The sequence below is a fragment of the Tachysurus vachellii genome, chromosome 4 (genome assembly GCF_030014155.1).
Source record: "Tachysurus vachellii isolate PV-2020 chromosome 4, HZAU_Pvac_v1, whole genome shotgun sequence".
Lineage (NCBI taxonomy): Eukaryota > Metazoa > Chordata > Actinopteri > Siluriformes > Bagridae > Tachysurus > Tachysurus vachellii.
The window spans coordinates 25,190,640-25,212,207 of record NC_083463.1 but is presented as its reverse complement, the minus strand read 5'-3'; the positions used below and the strand labels follow the sequence as shown (position 1 = coordinate 25,212,207).

Sequence of the window (21,568 nt, the reverse complement as noted above, 5' to 3'; positions counted from 1 at the left end):
GCCTCTGATGGGTATATAAAAAACTCTAAAATGAAAGCATTATTTAAGAAAAATTGGTATTGTTTACTTCAGAATTTTTTTTTATGCATTCTATGTAGTAAAACAAGGTGTGTGTGTGTGTGTGTGTGTGTGTGTGTGTGTGTGTGTGTGTGTGTGTGTGTGTCTTGTTAGGTATATGAATGGTAAGGGGAAGGCTCCCCTTAACTATTACATAAAATATAATAAATTATAACAAATAATAATAATAAAACATAAAACACAAATGCAGTGTCTACACTATATGGTCAATAGTAGAAAGGTTGAAGCACACTACATTTTCCTCTCAATCTACTCCATCATGAAAATTTCCCTGCACACAAAGCAAGATCGAGAAAGATATATTTTGTTGTGGTTGGTGTGGAAGAACTATGTTCCAGAAGTTCCAGGAAAACCAAACGAGGGGTTCTGTCACAAGTGTGTGTGTGTGTGTGTGTATATATATATATATATATATATATATATATATATATATTATATATATATGAGTCTGATACTGTACTATATATATTTTTAGGTATAATAATTATAGGTATTAGGTATAAAAATTATATTTTTATAATTGTTTATTTCCACTAATTTACAAAATGCAAAGTGTTTGGAAATACTGTACCTACCTGCTAAATTGATGCTGTTTTGGCAGGCAAAGTTTGGTCACACCAAATATTAACTGAGTTTTCTATTCTGTTTTATTTACGTTCCATTTTGTTAATTAATAAACAATAAACTGTTTAACAATTCTTTTATAAAGCATTCTTAAACTGTATGCACTATATATATATATATATATATATATATATATATATATATATATATATATATATATATATATATATATATATATCCTATAACCGTGTGCACAGTTCGCTCTTTCTGTCTCTCTCTCTCTCTCTCTCTCTCTCTCTCTCTGTGTGTGTGTGTGTGTGTCCCTGATGTATAATACACCCCTCTGTATATTTTCGTATATTGTATATTTACCTTATAACTTTGCACTGTCTTAGTTTTAGTCTGCAAAATAGCAATGAAATTGAATCTATATGATCACATAAATTGAGTCCATCATAAAAATGTAAATCCATATATATTCTCGTCAAACATTCGTCGACAAAATCAATGCATTACATACTGTAGGATAAAACTGACTGTCTGCCCGTCTATGTCTTTAAATAAGAATCAGTGTTTGAATGGTATTGGAGTGCAGCTCGGCAGGACCCGCCTCTGGAGTCGTTGATGTTTAAGCGGAGTGCAGCGCACCACCCCTTCACTGACTTAAACGTGTGCTGAGCTCTTTGCATCCGAACGTGTATTCTAAGAACTCTCCGGCACACTGGATTCGTTTGGAAAAGAAAAGAGGCACAGAGATCGTCTTTCTTTACAGCCCCACTGAACCGCTGATTAGTGGAGAGTGCTCACTGTCTTCGAATGCCGCGTTTTCAGTTGATAAACTCCGACATCTTTCAGTCAGAAGCTACCACAATCGTATAATCGGTGTATTTGTAATTGACGTTAAAATTCGACATTGAGAGACTGACGTATTACTCATATCCCCGTCAGCTAGGTGTTCTATGGATCTGGAGGAGAGGAAAGTACTCTTTAGTGCATGCGCCTTGATCGCGCTCTTACCTGCTTGTCTCACCTACTACGTGCCGTGCGATCCGTGCGATCCAAAAACGTTATCCATGTGCCCACCCGTACCCACGGCCTGTCAGGCGGTGAAGGAGCCGGGATGCGGCTGCTGCTTGACCTGCGCGCTCAGGGAAGGACATGAGTGCGGAGTCTACACGGGCACTTGTGCCGCGGGTCTGCGCTGCCTACCGCGCGTCGGTGAGGAGAAGCCGCTGCATGCCCTGCTACACGGCAAGGGGATGTGCATGAACGAAAAAGACTACAAGCCGGCCACGGGTGAGTTCCTGCAGTGACTGACGGCAGTACTAAAATGGTGGAATCGTGAATGGGAACATATTTTATTTGTAAATGCTTGTACACAGCCCTGTGATGGGTTGGCACTTCTTCCAGGGTGTATCCTGCCTTGATGCCCGATGACGCCTGAGATAGGCACAGGCTCCCCGTGACCCGAGGTAGTTCGGATAAGCGGTAGAAAATGAGTGAGTGAGAGAGTGCTTGTACACAGTATTTATAGGGAACACTACTGGGAAACGACGACAACAACAACAAAAACAACAACAACAATAATAATATAATAGTAATAATAATAATAATAATAATAATAATAATAATAATAAATTGGAATAGCATGCTCTAAAGTATTGTAGAACAGACCATCACCATTTAGCATTCATTAACCTTTGTGGGAAAGTTATATCCTTCTAGCAATAAAGGTTCCAGGTATTAGAAACACAAATTTTCTAAAGACAATTAGGCACAGTGATTCGGCAAAATCTTCTTGTATTAGGCTTTGGGCTGCAGCGTACATGTTCATAAAATAGCTGAACTCATCTCTGTAAAAAAGAATGCTGAAGCTCAGACTATCAGAAATACTAAGTACACACCCTCCAAGTTTAAGAAATAACATGATGAAATCCTTTCTTGACCTTATAACTAAAATCTACTGAATATATGTAACCAATTTACAATTTTTAAAATCCATTGCCATTGAAAAGCCTGGATGAAATTGGATAGTCACATCAGGAAGGGCATTCAGCATAAAACTTTGTTAAATCAAATAATCAAACTGAACGGTCTGCTGTGGCAAACTCGAACAGGACGTTTGTAAGTTGTTTTGATGTTTTTCAAAAATCCTCAACTTTGCTGTTGCGAATTTATGATGCAACTTGTGTAGTTTTTTTGTGCTTTTTGTGGAAAATTAAATGGATTTGTGAAATTCCAAGGCACAGGAATCTTAAAGGACTTCAGCTTGGGTCAGATTTTCTGTGGAGCTCCTCTGAATATTTTCCAATTATTTATGTGATTGCAAAATCATGACATCCTGGAAGGACTAGGCATTGTTTCATGTTTCATTAACGCAGTATATTTTGAGAGACCAGTTTTAGTATTATGATTTATTAAAATTGTCATGTTAAATCCAAGAGAAGGTCTGAACATATATCAGGGAGTCAGATACACAGATAATAATTACCAATTTGTTCATTCTTTTCATAAATGGCAATTACCAGTTTATTCATTTTGTTCACAAACTGAAGTACCAGATTGCTCAGAATCATTATCCCTATCATTTTCATTCAGTCTCAAAGCAAGGGGTCTATTGGTTCAATACAGCCAGCCACTGATATGCTCATTCACAGTCTGCACTCTACTGCATTCTTTAAGAAAAATGAAGAATGAAAAATGAAGTACTTACTCAAGTTAATGTTCACTGAAAAGAGTCATTCAAAAACAATGACCCAATCTATCAATCAATTCTTTCATGGGTTTCTAATGAGAATGTTACAGCTTCACTATATATTACATGTGACACAGACAGCTGATTGCTAATGTGTTTCTATGCATTTTGCTATGCTATGCATGTGGAATGATCTTTTGCATCAATACCAGGCCAAGAAAAGTTTAGCAACCACACACAATTGTATAAGTAAATGAATAGTCTAGCCAGTCTATATACGGTCTAGCCGGTCATGTTACTAATTTTAGATTGTGAAGATTATGAAGGAAATATATACTATGCTATGATAATGTTGTCTTTCTGCATGTTGATACTGAAATGTAACTTGCCCACAGGTTTAATGTCTTACAGGTGTATTGCCCAGGCTATACATGGCATGCAAGTCTTTTAGTCCCCATTTTTCTTTTCCCCATTGTTCTTGTTTCACTCATTTCTTTATATCCTCAGTGTGAACATGCACATAGACATGCAAGTGTTAGAGCAATCTCTCACACAAGCACATATTATTTTTAGTCCATTTTTGCACTCAAATGTAACTCAAAGTTCTCTGAAATTTTCTAATCTATGATAATTTAGAGAAATTGATTAATTAAATTTACAGTGAAACAGAACCATTTCTAACACAGCTGGAATAATTGGTAGGAAATTCAAAAGGTACAGAGATGAGCTACATAGAACCAAGATTAACTTTTAACCAAGATTAATTTTGTCAAAAAAGTACAACTGAGAATGCTAAGTTATGCACATTTTGATGTATGTGTCATTGATGTTGTGTCAAAGACCGAAGGACAAGTTATGTAATAAGAAATGGCCTGTGAAAAGTATGTGAAATATGTGATAATTTATGTAGTTATATAATCAGCTAATCACATGGCAGCAACACAATGTATAAAGTCATGCAGATACAGGTCAAGAGCATCAGTTAATGTTTACACCAAGCCTTAGAATGGGGAAAAGTGTGTTTTCTGTGACTCTGATGGCACCCACAACTGTGGCATGGTTGTTGGTGACAAATGAACTGGATTGAGTATTTTAGAAATCGCTGATCTTGAATTTTCTAAGAACAGTCTCTAGCCTGTACACAGAAAGGTATAAAAAACAAAAAACACTGTGTGTGCAGAGGGCCTGGAGGCTGAAATGCTTTGTTGTTGAGAGAGATCAAAGGAGAATGAACTGATTGCTCTCAGCTTACAGGAAGTCTATAGATCTATATGAAGTCTATAAATAAGTATTCTTTACAACTGTGGTGATTAGAAAATGCTCAGAATGCACAACACATGTACACACAGAATGCACAACACCTTGAGGTGCATAATTTTATGAATTGTGCTGCTGCCACATAAATGGCTGATCAGATAACTGCATAAAAGATCAGGTGTACAGGTGTTCCTAATAATGTTGATAGTGTTTGTAATACTGATGCTTGTGTTGAATACAAGGAACTACTGATAATAAGTACATACAATTACAATAGTGATGTTCCCCAAGGAGCAATATATGTGTGTGACTCTCAGCAATGGCTGTCACATACACTTTTATGTGTGGAGATCAGGAAAAATGGGTCTCTTTCTGTGTGAAGGTAGTGCACAACCTGATGTCAGGTAGCGGTCATCAAGTTTAAACAGAGGATGTTAACCTGCTCATCACACCAGTCCTAACACTTATTGACAGCTGATGTAGCTATCTCCAATGGCTCCTTATATAGCATAATTAACAAGATACTGCTGTTAGCTACAAAAACTGCAAGTGTGTTGTGATGCACATTTTTATTGTTGATCGACTGTTACACAATCCCAGAAACACAAACATCAGAATTTTTAACTTATATTTTTAATATTTGCATATTTCTATTCTGGTTAGGGTCAGAATTCCAATTTACATTTGGGAGAATTACCTATCAGAACTATTTACCTTTGGTAAAAACTAACTAACTGGAAAGACTGAAGGCCTACAGTGTTTATCTGACTTTATATGTCCACTGTTGAATTGAATACTATACATTAAAGACTAAAAAACATAATAAAATATCTTCTTTGGCCTAATGTGGATATTTTTAGAATAATTCAACAGATGCTTTTTCCAAATTGAAATTGAAAACAAGAGAACCAGGTCCAGCAAAAATTAAAGAGAAGCCCTTGTCTTCTTTATCAAACTTATATGGAGCGGAGGTAAAATTTAGTAGTGTAATGACAATATGTAAAGCCTACATCCTTTGTTCCACTATGTGCTAATTCCATTCGATTCAGTATGTGGTCTGGTTTTGTTTTCTCCATCCCCTTTCTATTCACTGGTTTAGCCTTCTTACCTATTTACTGCTTATCACTTATCTAGTTACTTATCTAGTTACTGCTTATGTATATATTTTTGCTTTCTGTTTAGTTTTCTGGCACCTGTTTTTTAGTTTCTTTGTCTTGAATGTTCACTTATGTAAAAAGCGCCTGGTTCCCAGAGAAGGGAACAAGATGCTGGGTCATGCCTTTAAGCTATGGGAACTCTATCTTATGGGAACCTGGCGCTGTGTCATGGCTTGACGCTATGAGAACGTCAATACCTATGCTACAACATGTCGAGAGATGTCTGTCCTGCAGGGTCGTGAGAGCAGCATGGGCAACTACAGAAGCAGAACATCAACAAGCCCTGTAGGATGTGGAACCTCGGGCAAAGTCCAAATCCAAGCTATACAAGCTGATAACGTTTACATTTACATTGATGATAAAAGTGTGCAGACAAGACCAGCCTGCCACAGCACAGATACTGTACGAGGCAATATTTCTAGTAAAGTATGCCCTTATACCTGGAGGCAAAGATATGCTACACACCTCATAGGTCTGGTTAATATGCTCAACCTCCCAATGCTCAAGGTGCTGCTTGGAGATTGGATTGGCTTTATTGCAGCTGCAAAAGCAGACTAAAAGACACAAGGACTTACATCAGGCACTCGATAGCAGTAAGTGCTTAGAGCCTGATCTGGGCACTCCTGCTCTGCAGAGTCATGGGGTGGAGGACAGAACGGCCTACAAGATGATGGGCATTTTGGGAATGTATACCACCCTGGGATGCAAAACAGCCTTGACTACACCCAGAGAAATCTCCAGACAAGAGGGGCAGCTAACAGGGCCTCTATGTCCCCAAAACTTTTTAGAGATGTCAAGACTATGAGGAGAGCCATTTTTAGGTTAAGAAACGTCTCAGAGGCTGACTCCATGGGCTCAAATAGCAATGGCTATCACATGCACTTTTATGTGTGGAGATCAGGAAAAACAGGTCTCTTTCTGTGTGGAGGTGGAGGTGATGTCAGGTAGCAGTCATCAAGTTTTAAGCAGAGGATGTTAACCTGCTCGCCACACCTGTCCAAACTGGACTTAGTGACAGCCGATGTAGCTATCTCCAATGGCCCCTAGAAAGCCATTGTTCATAATCACACATACTGAGCTTCTTAAAACAAGACAAGATGGAGCAAAACCAGAAACATTACGCAGATTAATAACGGAGAGGACAAGAGAAAGGGATTCACTCATTTCTTGTTTCGATTTCCACTAACTCAACATGACGGAAGCTGGTGTCTGGCTTCGACAGACATGAGACTTGAGCCATGCGTCATAGGTGCTTGGCTGGAAATACAGCCAAGTGAGCACAGATTGGGATTAGCAACAGCACAAGAAACATATGCCACATATTGTTTCTTTTATTAAGCAATTTAGTGTCAGACCACTAATCATTGCCAACATCGTTTCTCAGTATCTTACGCAGACAATGATACGTCCTCGTTTGGTTCACAGAGCCAAAGCAGAGGCATTAGTCAGCAGAAAGGACAAGAGAAAGGGATTTGCTTATCTCTTATCTCTTACCTATCCTATGTGGCAAATGGTAAGATACATGTAGAGAGTCATTAGGAAATAAATGCTTAAAGAAAACTAGTATTATCTTGTAATATGGCAAGTCATAAAATACAACAGTCAGTATGTCATGCCAAATGTTAGCCATATGTATTTTGTATGACTATTTTATGACTCTCGGTATTTTCTGATTGATTGAATTGTCTCAAACTAAATTTTGGTTGTGATATTTTATGCCTCTCTTACTATTGTGTAAGCTTTCTTCTGTGAACAAATTAGCTTAATAATTTCTTGATTCCCATCCATAGATCAAGAGCCACCTAAAGGTGTCTTGGGGATAGTGTCTGAGAATCCACTTCATCATTCTAAGTTGCCTTTGTTTTCTCAAAACCACATCAACAACAAGAAAGTCTTGGCAGTTCAAAAGAACAGGAAACAGTTACAATCTAAACTGAGGACCACAGTCCATATTAACTCCTCCCCACTCAGCGTCCAGAAGGTCCAGCCGGAAATGGTAAGACTCATACCAGTGAGCTCGCAAAGCTTTCCATTTTGAAGAACTGTTATGCTGTGATGCCCTGGAATAAAAGCATATAATGTACTTATATTACATATTTTGTTGATTTGTGTTAATTACAGGGACCTTGTAGGAGGAAGCTTGACATAATTGTCCGGAGGATGAAGGACATGCCCAGAGTCGTGGCTCTGTCTCTCTATCTGCCTAATTGTGACAAAAAAGGCTTCTTCAAGCGCAAACAGGTTTTAAGCCATATATAACAAATTAAAAAATATAGCATATTATATAGATTTAAATTTACATTTATGCCATTTGACAGATGGCCTTATGCAGAGCCAGATGTGCAAAAGTGATTTGAAATCTCTATCAATGAATAAATCAGCACTGGTTCACTAGGTCACAGAGTAAAGCCCTATTCGGACGGGATTAGTTTTTCGTGGGGATGTGGGGGTAAAGTAATTATTACCAGAACTTCTCGGTGATATTAGTCCCATCCAAATGTGCCATCTCGGTAATCATTACGGACAATGTCAGTAAAGATTACGGCGACTTTTACCTTCTGTAAAAAGGTCCGGAAAAATTACCTCAGGTAATACTAATCCCATCCGAATAGACCGGCTGTAAATAGGTAATGTAAAATTCTGTCATTTCCTGTTTAAAAGTAGTTTTTGGAGCATTTTGCAAGCATGGAGGCGCCATGTTGTCTGTTTGCGCACGTGATAACAGGAAGCAACGTCATACACACATGATGACAAGGAGGTTACTGTGGTGCGTAAAGCGAGTTACCCCTCCCACTTCAGCTAGTTTTACTGAGATGTCTTGTCCCGTGCGAATTGGCCAATTAATATTACGGACGTCCTGAGGTAAAATTGCATTACTCCACGTCCCCACGTAAAACTAATCCCGTCCGAATAGGGCTTAAGACTACCATCAGTCTAAAACTCTGTTTGGACACAGATACATATTTCTGAACTTTTACAGACTCATAACTGAGTAAGTAAAAATGACACAATTCTCCACAATTTTATAATTTCAGGGATCAGCAAATATACTATTAAAAAAAAATACTATTATAATTATATAGTAATTACAAAAAATACTATTACTATTACTGTTTTTCAGATACAGATCACACATGTTCCTTCACTAATCTCCTCCACCATGCTTCAGGCATGTAAACACTAATTGTGCACAATAACATTAGTTAATATTCATACTGAGGATGTGAAAAAGTGTGATCTCAGAAAAACATCTCAGATCTCTGATGCTTATGAAGGAATGAAGGAAAATTATGAAGCAAGTGAAAATTCAGTTCTTGTTCATCAGTTCATCAAAGTTGATGCAAACAAAGAATTTGATGGATAGATGATTGGGTCAGAGCATAACTAAAACAGGTTTTGTGGTATGTTCCAGTACTTATTACCTATCAAAAGTAGTCCAAAGAAGGACAAGTGGTGCCATTGGTCATAGGGACCCAAGATTTATGCACATATGGAGCTAATGCTTGGCTGTCTGGTCTGATGAAAAATTAATGCTGTTTATGATAATCACAGCTTGCTGCCTCCGGGCTGTGTAGCTGTGTAGGGCTGTCAGACTGCTGGTTTCACATCTCTCAGCCAAGAAGATAATACTGAGGCCTCAGTGGGCACAGAATCACCAAAGCTAGACAGTAGAAAACTGTAAAAACATAGTCTGGTCTGATTAATATTAATGTCTAATGAACCACATAGATGGTAGGGTCAGAATTTGATGCCAACAGCATAAATCCATGTACCCCATATACGATGTGGCAACATTCCAGGTTTGTGGAAATGATGTAAAGGTGTATATTTTTAAAGGAATATTTTCTTTGCACATTAAGTGTATGTTAATACCATTTATCTTTTGAAGTCACAGCAAGTAGTATTGTTACTGACCATGTGCATCCCTTCATGGTCACAATTTATCTATTTTCTAATTGCTACTTCCAGCACGATTATTTCAGTCAGCCAACAGTAATAATTAAACTGAACTATAGCAGGCAAGTAAAATAAGATTTTGATCTCCATTTTTCAGTGTAAAAACTACCTGTAAAAATATAAAATTATAGTATAGTGTATAGTATGTCTCAGATAGAGATGATTAAGTTTATTTTGGCTAAATGTTAAACATCACTTCCCCCTGCGGTTTTGTTGCAGTGTAAACCCTCCAGGGGGCAGAAGCGAGGTATTTGTTGGTGTGTAGATAAATTTGGAGCCACAATACCAGGAACTGACTACAGTGGAGGCAACATCCAGTGCAAAGACCTGGAGAACAACAGTAACAACAAATAAAGAGTCTCCTTCTTGTCAACACGTCTCCATCTCCATCTTTTTGCTGCCAAATCACCTAAAGAATCTGTAAGAAAAAAAACAACACACGCATTATTCTATTTATAGGCAAAGTTAGAAAACAAATTTGTATACATACGATTTGTAGGCACCTAATTCAAATCCTTCCATATAATCTTAAATATTTAACTCTTTTTTGTTTGCTATTTTGAATGTTTTTTTTATTTTGTCAGCGTGCATCATAAATGATCAGCCCCTTTCTGTCCCCACAAAAATTACAGCTGTCATTTTCGATAGGCAGTAAAACTTACCAACTCAAAAATCAAATCATTAGTACAATATTTAATTGAATGGACATTCATACATTTCTTCATTTCCATTAAATCTATTCGTGTACACTATACGTTTATATGTCTAAATGTTTGTGGACACCTGACCATCATAAATATATGTGTATTTTGAACATCCCATACCAGATTTAGTCCACATTTTGCTGTTCTAATTATTTTCAATATTCTAGGAATTCATTTACATTAGACTTTGTAATTCTGTAATGTTTCTGTCAGGATTTGCCCATTCAGGTCTGGCAGTGATTTTGTATGCTGTTACTATTCTAGTTCATCTCAAAGAGGTTCAGGTCTGGGTTCTTTTTAGTCCACTTGAGTTTCTCCACTACAACCTTGGCAAATCTATCTGAATAGTCTAAATTCTTATAGTATTGGCTCTCATGAAAATCTCAGTGCCTTTTTTCTAATGCAGATGATTTACTTAGGCCTACAGTGGAAAAATACATATTCATATCAGACATTCACAGTTCAGGAATAACTTCTAATTAACAAGGCTAAGAAATCAGAGGTTATTTGTATGATTAAAAACAGTAAAAAAAAAAAAGAAAAAAAAAAGAAAAAGAAAAAAGCAGTAGTAAGCAGAAAAAAACGATATCCTCTGGAACTTGAAACAAAATCATCTGGTGCTTTGGATTTTAAAAGGAATATTTTGTATATTTTCTATTGAAATCTTTGTGCTGTATTTAAGCTTTCATTCTGAGAACTGATTATTCATTCTGAGAGCTGAACAGTTATTACCTGGATAACTCTGTAAAAGTTTATAAATTTCTCCTTTTGTGTGGCTTTAAAAATAACACTTTAATATGACCCAGATTTTTAAACATGTTATCCTTAAAGACTACCAAATTATGAGGTTCGTGTTATAATAACAATAAAAGAAATACCTCACACCTAAACTTAACATTTTAATGACAACAGTTCTGCAACTAGTGATCTATAATACAAATTATATTATTCTAAATAAAAAATATATACTGTGTGAAAATCAGCTTTAAAAATCAGCTTTGATGAGATTTTCTTCAATGTGAGTTGAATAATTCTAGTTTCAAAAAGATTTATTTTTTCTTCATAAGAATATAGCAGTGTTCTATTTATTCACTGCATAATTTATGTACTTTCATTTTTTTGTCTCTTTTGTTATAACAAAAAAGTTATAGATATGAATTTAAGAATAAAAACTGTGGCTATTGTTTTGTGTGACCTGTATCAATAAGTTTTTGATTGCATGACTAGTATGTACTTTGCTGTAATAGGGACTGTTATTTCTGATAAATAGTGATAAAATCAGACTTAAAATTGAGAAACATTACATGCAGTGTATAATAAATCTATTCAATCTATGCATAAATAGTTAACTCTTTTACTAAAGTGTAATGTCACAATCCTCCAATCCTCGCATCAGAGGGAGCCAGCACACAAATATTGAACTCACTTCTGCTATCATAGTTCACTTATGGTTTATGGACGTTTAAACCAGGCTCAATGTTAACCAGTTTGTGAAGTTTTGTTAGTTCCACTAAATACCAATCCATCAAAATAATCTGTACTGCCTTATTGTTACCAATTTCTGTTCTTTGTTTATCAGTTATTTGTATTCTCTTTTGGATTTATTTATTCGGTGACAGTGTACCGATGTGTTGACCCCTGCCTGCTTCTGTTTTTCAATTTTCATTTCATGTTTTGTCTTTTTGCCTGTTTTAATAATAATAGAATTTTAATAAAATTCTGCATATGGATTCTAGTATGCCTCCAGCAGTGGATTTGTTACATAAAGTATTTGACATTTTAGTGTTTAGATTTATGAATATGAAAAAAGATTAGGGTACAGTGCCATGCAAAAGTATCCATACTGTACCATATTCATAACCTTTCCACATTTTATCATGTTACAACCACAAAAATGTTTTTATTGTCATGTTATGTGATAGACCAACACAAAGTGGCATATAACTGTGAAGTGAATGGAAAATGCTAAATTGTGTGCAACATTTTTTACAAATAAATATACATAAAAAGTGTGCCATTCATTTGTATTCAGCCCTCTATGTCAATATAACCTTTTGGTGCAATTATAGCAGCAAGTCTTTGGGGTAGGTATCTACCAGCTTTGCACATCTAGAGAATGTCTGGATCCTACCACAAATCAGATAACCCCATGCAGCTTCTCTGGTTGAACTCATAGGGGCCCTCAACCAGAACACATACACACACACACACACACATACACACACACTCACCTGCAAACGCATACACACACCCACACACACACACACACACAACACAATGGGACATTCCTTTTACTAATAAAACAAGTAGATAAGATACTCTAAGATTCTTATTCTTATAACCCTGTTGTAATGTGTTTCTTCTGTTAAGGCTTGCCTGACTTAAAATTATTTGCTCCTCACTTTCCTGACAAGGGTGTATTTTATTTATGTATCAGAACACAACACTGGATTAACATCAGTTATACTTTAATTACTGACCCTGGCATGTTAAGTTATACCTGTAATAATGCTGTATGTCCTTTTAAGGTCTGATGTCAGAAGGTATACAAAATTATCTGTTTTTCACTTCCCTTATGCAAATGCATTTTGTTTTGTGTTTCATTTTTGTTTCTTTTCCTTTAACAGAACACAATATCGTAGTAACATCAATTACACTTTGATTACTGATCTGTGTATGTAATGTACCGCTGCCTTTATACCATCATTCCCCTTTCATGTTTAGTATCCAAATGACCACAAAATTATCGGTTACTCATTTTTCAAACAATGGTGTATTTTATTTGAGCACGAAAGGCGCTATACCGTCTTAATACACCTTGGATAAAACTTTAAACTCATCTAAAAAGTTTGATAGCTAAACTACGCCCACAGACACCTGAAACAAAGGGAGTTTTTCCCTCCGAAATCCGGGCCGTAGTATTGGCCATCTCCCCAAAGATGGGTGGGGTTCGGGACCTTTAAAATGTCACAAACACCACCAATCCTTGGTCAGACTTTCGGAACAGCTTGGAGACGACTCCATCTTCCTTCAAGGAACTTCCAGCAAGCTTCACTTCCAATAACAACAACTGCTCTGATCTTCAGAACTTGGAAGGACCTCTGACCCCACCCTAACTGACTCTTCAGAGATTTCTCTGTTGCATCCGGACTCTTGTGCAGCAAGCCAATACAAGTAACCGTTTCCTTTACCAACCAATTTAGATGCGTATTTTAAGTATGAACCTTGTATTGATGTCTTAAGGTGAATTTAAGTTTCCGGTGACGATTTCCCAGTTAGGGTGTGATTAATTTTGGAGTCTAAGCTTGCCATTCCTTTCCTTCCTTTCTAATTTCTTCTTTCCAGTCTCTTCCTCCCTTTCCCCAATTTTAATTTCTTTTGTGTATTTTAATTTCATCTTTTTTTTCTCTACTTCTTTTGTTTGTTTGTGTAGTTGAGTATCGCTCACAAACGTAAGGTACCTGCAACATCTGGTCTGAACTACATGCTCTATTAAGTTAATTTAATTAAAATTACGGTATAAAGTAAAAGGGAAGTGCGTCTTTCTCGGCTGGGAAGATACCGCCTTCATAGAATTAATAAAGGTTACACAGCCTGTTCGCCGGACGAACAGACCAAATAAGTGTAACGTAAATTCCATTACCGTCAATTTCAACTTACTGTAGGTTAAAATATTTAGGAGTCACTATAACACGTTATAATTACTTATAAATATTTACCTTGCTTCGCGAGCCAAAATCGCTACACTTGGTAGGTTTGCAATTGTGCCATACTCTTTCCATTTTTGAATAATGGATTGTACAGTGCTAAATGAGATGTTTAAGGCTTGGGATATTGTTATATAACCTAAATCCCTGACTGTCTTGTGTGTTCCTTGGTATTCATGATGCTGTTTGTTCACTAAAGGGTTTCACAGAACAGCTGTATTTGTGCTGAGATTAAATTACAGTAAATTCTGAAGGCAATTGGTTCCACTGGATTTTAGTTAGGGGTCAGAGGAAAGGGAGCTGATGCAATGCATCATACTTGGGGCATTCTATCTGATGAAAACAATGTCTAAAATCTGTTATTATTTAATTAGCGTACAGGTTTCTCAATCAACTATCAAATAACTCCCTGATGTATGCTGGGTTTCATTCTATTAAAATCATTGACACTTCTTAAAGTATGTTTTATACCATTTAAATCTTAGAGAAACATGAACAAATAGATATAAACAAGTTCACTGGTAGTGTGTTTAGGGAATTAAAATACTTACTCTATAGGCACCAGTCCTCTTTGATGCTTTTACTTTTGCGGTGCTGAAGGTTGCTCCATCTCCAAAACACTGATGTACTGACTGCAGTTGGGGTCACCTCTCACCACTGGGGAGGTCTGGATGTGCCTGCCTGTGTGGGGGTTCACACACCAGCACTCACCCCGTTGTCCATTCACTGACATCTTACACTGAAACACATGATAACAATGACATTGATCATTTAATAAAGTGATTATCATTCATTTAATAATGCTAATCAATAAAGTGAATGCTAATAACACTTTATTAAATGCTAATAATTTAATAAAGTGATTAGCATTCACTTCATCTTTACATTTCCCACTCCCCCAAGTTCTGCTTTTGTTACTTCTACTGTTCAGATGGTCCAGTAGGTGCATAGACATGCTCCAGAATGCAGCAGCCTGAGTCCTTACTAGAACACATCACCCACATCTGTCAATGAGGAGAGGTGAGGACCCAAATGCAGAATCCAGACAGGAATTCAAATTAAAAGTCTTTAATATGACCTGGCTTAAAACTGGAAGGCACAGCTTGATATAACAGACATTCCAATAATCAAAAACATAGGCAAAAGGGGCAACGCAGAGCAGGCAGCAAACAGAGTCAGAAACAGTCCAGTAATCCAATAAACAGGCAAACAAGGTAATGTAGAGCAGGCAGAAAGCAGGGTAAAACAGTATAAAAATCCAAAACCAAAAAATAGACCAGTACAGGAATGGCAACTAAAAAACAGGCAGGGTAAAACCAGGCAGACGTATCTCAGGGCAGAATTTGAGACTGGGAACAAGCAGAGTAGGAACAGGAATAGTGGCGGGCTGACTAGACAGGAGCACAAGGCAAACTGAAGAGACCATCTGGCACTGAACTATGTGTAGGCAGTGTGCTTATGTAGTGCCTGGTCACATAAAATGGCAGCCAGCCCAGAAGTAAAAATTCAAGAGGGCTGCTGACCCAGAAGTGACGTCACCAAAACCGGAAGTGAGCATTGCGGGGAGAAGTGAAACCTATTTTTTAAGCCTATTGTTAATAGATTTTTCATAGTTCATAACTTTGAGTGTTCATGTGATCAATTTGTTGGGGTTTTTTCCCCACACACCAAACTCCCCAGTCCCCCTAACCCCCCCACCCAAAGCGACCAGTTCCACTGCTAACCAATCATCTAAATAATATATTTTCCAGTAACTGTTTGGATATATTTAATAAATCAGTAAATTAAACAAATATGCTGCTGTAGGTGTAAACACAAGCAATCATAAATGGCCAAACGAGCTAGATTATATATTATAGACATTATTAATGTACAAATACTATACAATATTATTCATTAGTATGCCTTAAGCCTAGGCTAAATAGTTGCATTATTAGTAAATTATTTGTTCTTACCTGTTTTAAGTTGTACTGGCCCCTCTTGTCACAGTTGGGTATGTGAACAGAATAGAGGTCCTCCAGAGGTCCACGATTATCTTGGAACAACATTTTAGAGATCCTCTCAAGTACTTGATCCATCTCCTGCTGACAATTGCTCTGTCATACACAAGTCATGTCAAGTCAAAAAGCTTTTATTGTCATTTCAACCATATATACTGTATCTGTTGCAGTACACAGTAAAATGAGACAATGTTTCTCCAGGACCATGTTGCTACATAAAACAAAGACAGAGCTAAGGGCCTGGTCAGAAATAACCACATAAAGTGCAACCTGGTGCAAACAGTGCAAGACATTACACAAAAGACAATACACAAAAGAAAATATACAAAAACAGTGCCAACCAGTGTAAAACTGCAGCATTTGTGTCATCCAGAAAGGTTTACAGCACCTGCAGTATCCTTTCGAGTGAACTCAATGTTGTGTCAAAGCTGACACTATGGGAAGTATCTGAAGCTCTGTGTGCACTCTCACATAATTCAGTGGTTCAGAAAGGACACGTAACAAAGGGAATACATTCCAGCAAGTCCATATAATGGCATCTACGTCACATTACTCCAGCTTCTTTGTCTTCAGGAAGAACTCTGTGTATGTTTGTGTCAATTGTTTGTCCTGTCTATCTAGTCTAAGGAAAAAAGAATATTGAAAAAGAGCTTGCTTCTTCTGATCTGCCACCACAATCAGTGGAATTCAAGGAGCTGATCACGGAGGTAACACATGAAAATCATAGGTATGCAGCCATGTCTAGGGTTGAAAAGAAGCACGGAAGCTAACTCTCCCCTACATCACTTGCATGGAAGAAGCCTGTGCTTCCTTTTAAGCCATCTATAGTAACCTCAGCCCTTGTGGGTAAGGCTTACATACTGCTAAGTCACAAATCCCTCGCTCTGTGCCACAAAGCAGAGGGCCCATGCCAAAGATGCCTATTTTCACATAGGCATCCTGCCAGAGCACAGGAAGTTAGGTTCACTTTTGGGGCAAAGTTTACCAGTATTGTGTTGTTCGTCTAGCCCTATCACCACACACATTTACGAAGTGCATGGACACTGCCCTGCCACTGCTCCAGTGCATCCATGGACCTGCATGACTGGCTCATTCTGGCCCAGTCAAAGTCTATGGCAGTCAGTCCTCGAAATGCTGTGCTTGCCCATAGGCCTCCGGTTGAATCCAGAGAAGTGTGTGCTTGAACACAGTGAAGAGTCTGCCATGATCGAGTCAACCTTCTTCTAGTGGCTCCTCATTGGCCCGCTCAAATTTGGTTTGCAGATCTAGTCTCCCTCCTAGAATAACACTCCATGGGAGATTTCCATCAGGAAGGATCCCCTCTCTCAGATGCAGCGGCCAATCCTACACCCCACCACCAGATGTGGAAGCTCTGGGACTGACCCCTAAGGGGGGACCAGTTAATAGAAGCAGGCTTCTCATCTGAGGTGTATAACTCTTATCAATAGTTTTTGTGTGGATTTTGGACCAATTTCCCCCTGGAAGAGCCAAACAAATTGCAATTGACAGCTACATTTTTATTTTAAAATGGTATTTCATGATTTCACATATCACAAGTTTCCAATAAAAAAGCTTTAAAATCCTGACCGATACATACAATTATATATTCATACAAGTTTCTAATTTTAAACCCAAATACTGACTTTCTCCCATTAACATAAAAAATGTGAATGTACATTTTACATGATTTACATGATTTTACACGTTATATCCTTAACATACTGCTGCCTCGCCATTTTACTGGTGTGATTAAAGCTTTTGTTCTTTAGTTTGAATGAACAGTACTGTTTTGATGAATGTGAATGGTTTAAGTTTTTCTTTTTTAGATTGCTGTTTATTTCCTGTTTGGGTCCCAGCACTCCACTGTGCTACTTCACAGATGTTATCTACATAGATTAGTTGTTAAAGGCAAACTCTAACACTACAGAAGTTTGTAAAATTTTCAGTCAGACTTATATTTCATTCCTTGACCAGAGATGCATTAATAATAATAATAATAATAATAATAATAATAATAATAATAATAATAATTAAAGCTGCAAGCAGCATTTCCCGGGTTCAAGCGTTTAAGGCCTTTGGATTGACATGACAATATATGTCATGTCATGCTACATATGTCATGCTACAGAGGGTGCCACAACATATGTCATGTGAAGTACTCAACCGTCCAGTTTTCCCTAAAATAAACAAAGTCATATCCATTAGAGATGAGCCGGATACTCGGCTGAAACGAGTATCCGGTACGGATAAAGCACTTCTGCCAAGTACGAGTATTATACGAGTAATACGAGTCAATATTTGTGCTCGGATTGTATGAAAATCATCATTGGCCAGCGTTTAACCGGTAATTAAAGCCCCGCCCACTTCAAGACAAGCCCCGGGTTAGGCCCCACCCACTCCGAGTCAGAACCAGAATCAGAATCTTTGCCTTACAAGTCAGCACAAAATTGGGTTTTTGGACTGTTGGGGGCGCTAGAGGGCTTTTTTTAAAAAAAATGGCTGTTTTTAGTGATTTTTCCGTTATAGCGCCACGAAGTGGCCAATCGCCACGATTTTTGAACTGTGACCTCAGTTTGACCTCTTTCACATGTGTCCCAAGTTTGGTGTTGATAGCTCATTTAATTCTTGAGTTATTGACATTTTAGTAAAACTGGCTCCTCACAGTCCAAACTTTTTGGGGCCCCTTAAGGACCCTGAATCAAAATTTTGACTTTTTTTTGAAAATTATTGTCATTGAGACTCCAGAGAATATTACTGCACTGAATTGGTCTTGATCAGGCGAAAAACCTAGGACTAGATAGCAAAAGTAGGTTTCGGATAAAATGCATGATAGCGAAAAAATTTAATGGCGGACATGAAATTGGAGATATACGTTTTTTAAGTCATGAGCCAAGGATTCCATTGATATAAAGCACTTGAGATTTGGACATAGGGGTTTTAGGGGTTTAGGGGTTATGGGGACAAACACGTTTTGGGGACAATGGGGACAAACACAATTGTCCGATTCCGCTGAGATTTTGGCCCTGAGTAACTGTGACCAGTACTACCATCTGACCAAGTTTGAGCTCTCTAGGCCTTACGGTTTGGGCTGCACGACCGTTTCTAGGGTGGAATAATAATAATAATAATAATAATAATAATAATAATAATAATAATAATAATAAAAATCCTAACAAAAACAATAGGTTTCCAGCGCTTCGCGCTTGAACCCTAATAATAATTAAAGCTGCAAGCAGCATTTCCCGGGTTCAAGCGTTTAAGACCTTTAGGGAGTTTAAGGCCTTAAAGGATTTTCACATACACAAAGTGACCCGCAAGTTACAGAGGGTGGCACCCGCTCCTAACCTAGTGTAGAGATGAGCCGGATACTCGGCTGAAACGAGTATCCGGTACGGATAAAGCACTTCTGCCTAGTACGAGTATTATACGAGTAATACGAGTCAATATCTGTGCTCGGATTGAATGAAAATCATCATTGGCTAGCTGATTGTGTCAGCGTTCTGTGATAGGCTAGTCACAGCGCCCCTCCTCTACAGTGATAGGCTAGTCACAGCGCCCCTCCCCTACAGTGATAGGCTAGTCACAGTGCCCCTCCCCTACAGTGATAGGCTAGTCACAGCGCCCCTCCCCTACACACATACACATACACGTATTGTGTTGCTGTGTCTCGCTCTGCTCACTCAGTCACACACAGAACAGCTCTCTGTCTCTCCCTCAGTCACTCGGGTTTGCGGGTCTTTTCCGTTAAAGTTTAGGGTTTCTTCAGCTTTTTACTTCGGGTTGTAACGTTAATAATACGTACTTACTAACAAGTAGAGTTCTGGTAAACGTGGGTTCGTTCAGACGTGGTGCTTGCTTGGTAGAATGCGACTACTCGCATTGCATCTCTGCCTGTCTGAGATTTTTTTCTTTTTTAAACCTTCAGCTGTGTCTAACCAGTAACCAGACACTGAGTGTCTGACACATTTTTGCTGTATTTCATAAAAACATAAAGGTAGTAAGCTAGTGTTATAAATATTACAAATTAATTATTACTGGTTAAAGCCCCGCCCATTTCAAGACAAGCCCCACCCACTCCGAGAATCAGAATCAGAATCTTTGCCTTACGAGTCAGCACAAAATAGGCTTTTTGGACTGTTGGTGGCGCTAGAGGGCTTTTTTTAAAAATGGCTGTTTTTAGTGATTTTTCCATTATAGCACCACCAAGTGGCCAATCGCCGCAGTTTTTGAACTGTGACCTCAGTTTGACCTGTTTCACATGTGTCCCAGGTTTGGTGTTGATAGCTCATTTAGTTCTTGAGTTATTGACAATTTAGTAATACTGGCTCCTCACAGTCCAAATGTTTTGGGGCCCCTTAAGGACCCTGAATCAAAATTTCGACTTTTTTTCGAAAATTTTTGTCATTGAGACTCCAGAGAATATTACTGCACTGGTCTCGATCAGGCGAAAAACCTAGGACTAGTTAGCAAAAGTAGGTTTTGGATAAAATGCGCTATAGCAAAAAAATTTAATGGCGTAGATGAAATCGGAGATATACGTTCCAATGATATAAAGCACTTGAGATTTGGACATAGGGGTTTTAGGGGTTTAGGGGTTATGGGGACAAACGCATTGAGGGGCGCTGAAGCACCCCAAATTGTCCGATTCCGCTGAGACTTTGGCCCTGAGTAACTGTGACCAGTACTACCATCTGACCAAGTTTGAGCTCTCTAGGCCTTACGGTTTGGGCTGCACGATGGTTTTAGGGCGGAATAATAATAATAATAATAATAATAATAATAATAATAATAATAATAATAATAAATATAGCTGCAAGCAGCGATACCGGGGTCAAGCCGATCAGATGCGCTCAGAACATGTCGCTGATGAAACATACCAAGTTTCGTAGCTATATGGCATTGTATTGGTAAAATACTGAACTTGACGTGAAAATTCAAAATGTGTGTGTGTAAGTGTGTGTAGGTGTGTGTGTGTAAGTGAGTGTGTGTAAGTGTGAGTGTGTGTGAGTGTGTGTGTAAGTGTGAGTGTGTGAGTGTGTGTGTAAGTGTGTGAGTGTGTGTGTAAGTGTGAGTGTGTGTGTAAGTGTTTGTGTAAGTGTGTGTGTAAGTGTGTGTATGTGTGTGTGTGTGAGTGAGTGTGTGTGAGTGTCTGTGAGTGAGTGTGAGTGTGAGTCAGTGAAGGTGTTTGTGAGTAGATGAATGAGTGTGCGAGTGTGAGTGTGTGTAAGTGTGAGTGTGTGCGAGTGTGAGTGAGTGTGTAACTGTGAGTGTGTGTATGTGAGTGTGAGTGTGAGTGTGTATGTGAGTGTGCGAGTATGTGAGTGTGCGAGTGTGAGTAAGTGTGCGAGTGTGAATGAGTGTGTTTGTGTGTGTGTGTAAATGTGTGTGTAAGTGTGTGTGTTCCTCGTATGTGAAAACATACTTCGCAATAAAGTGTGTGTGTGAGTGT

At 38.1% G+C, this 21,568-nt stretch overlaps 2 protein-coding genes across 2 annotated transcripts in view; one reads left to right on the top strand and one right to left on the bottom strand.

Annotated features, from left to right (window-relative positions):
* The first annotated feature begins 1,148 nt into the window (after nucleotides 1-1,148).
* Nucleotides 1,149-12,147, top strand: igfbp5a (insulin-like growth factor binding protein 5a). Its single transcript, XM_060868517.1, has 4 exons — nucleotides 1,149-1,938; nucleotides 7,542-7,747; nucleotides 7,873-7,992; nucleotides 9,928-12,147. Exons 1-4 carry the CDS (start codon nucleotides 1,602-1,604, stop codon nucleotides 10,060-10,062), a joined length of 798 nt encoding a protein of 265 aa, XP_060724500.1. The 5' UTR covers nucleotides 1,149-1,601; the 3' UTR covers nucleotides 10,063-12,147.
* The window catches only part of igfbp2a (insulin-like growth factor binding protein 2a), a 35,469-nt gene continuing 23,885 nt past the window's right edge, over nucleotides 9,985-21,568 (bottom strand). The window contains exons 3-5 of the mRNA XM_060868516.1: nucleotides 16,075-16,215; nucleotides 14,671-14,858; nucleotides 9,985-10,126 (exon numbers count right to left, since the gene is read on the bottom strand). Coding sequence (XP_060724499.1) covers nucleotides 14,700-14,858; nucleotides 16,075-16,215 — 300 coding nt within the window. The 3' untranslated portion in view covers nucleotides 9,985-10,126; nucleotides 14,671-14,699. The remainder of the gene's footprint in view (nucleotides 10,127-14,670; nucleotides 14,859-16,074; nucleotides 16,216-21,568) is intronic.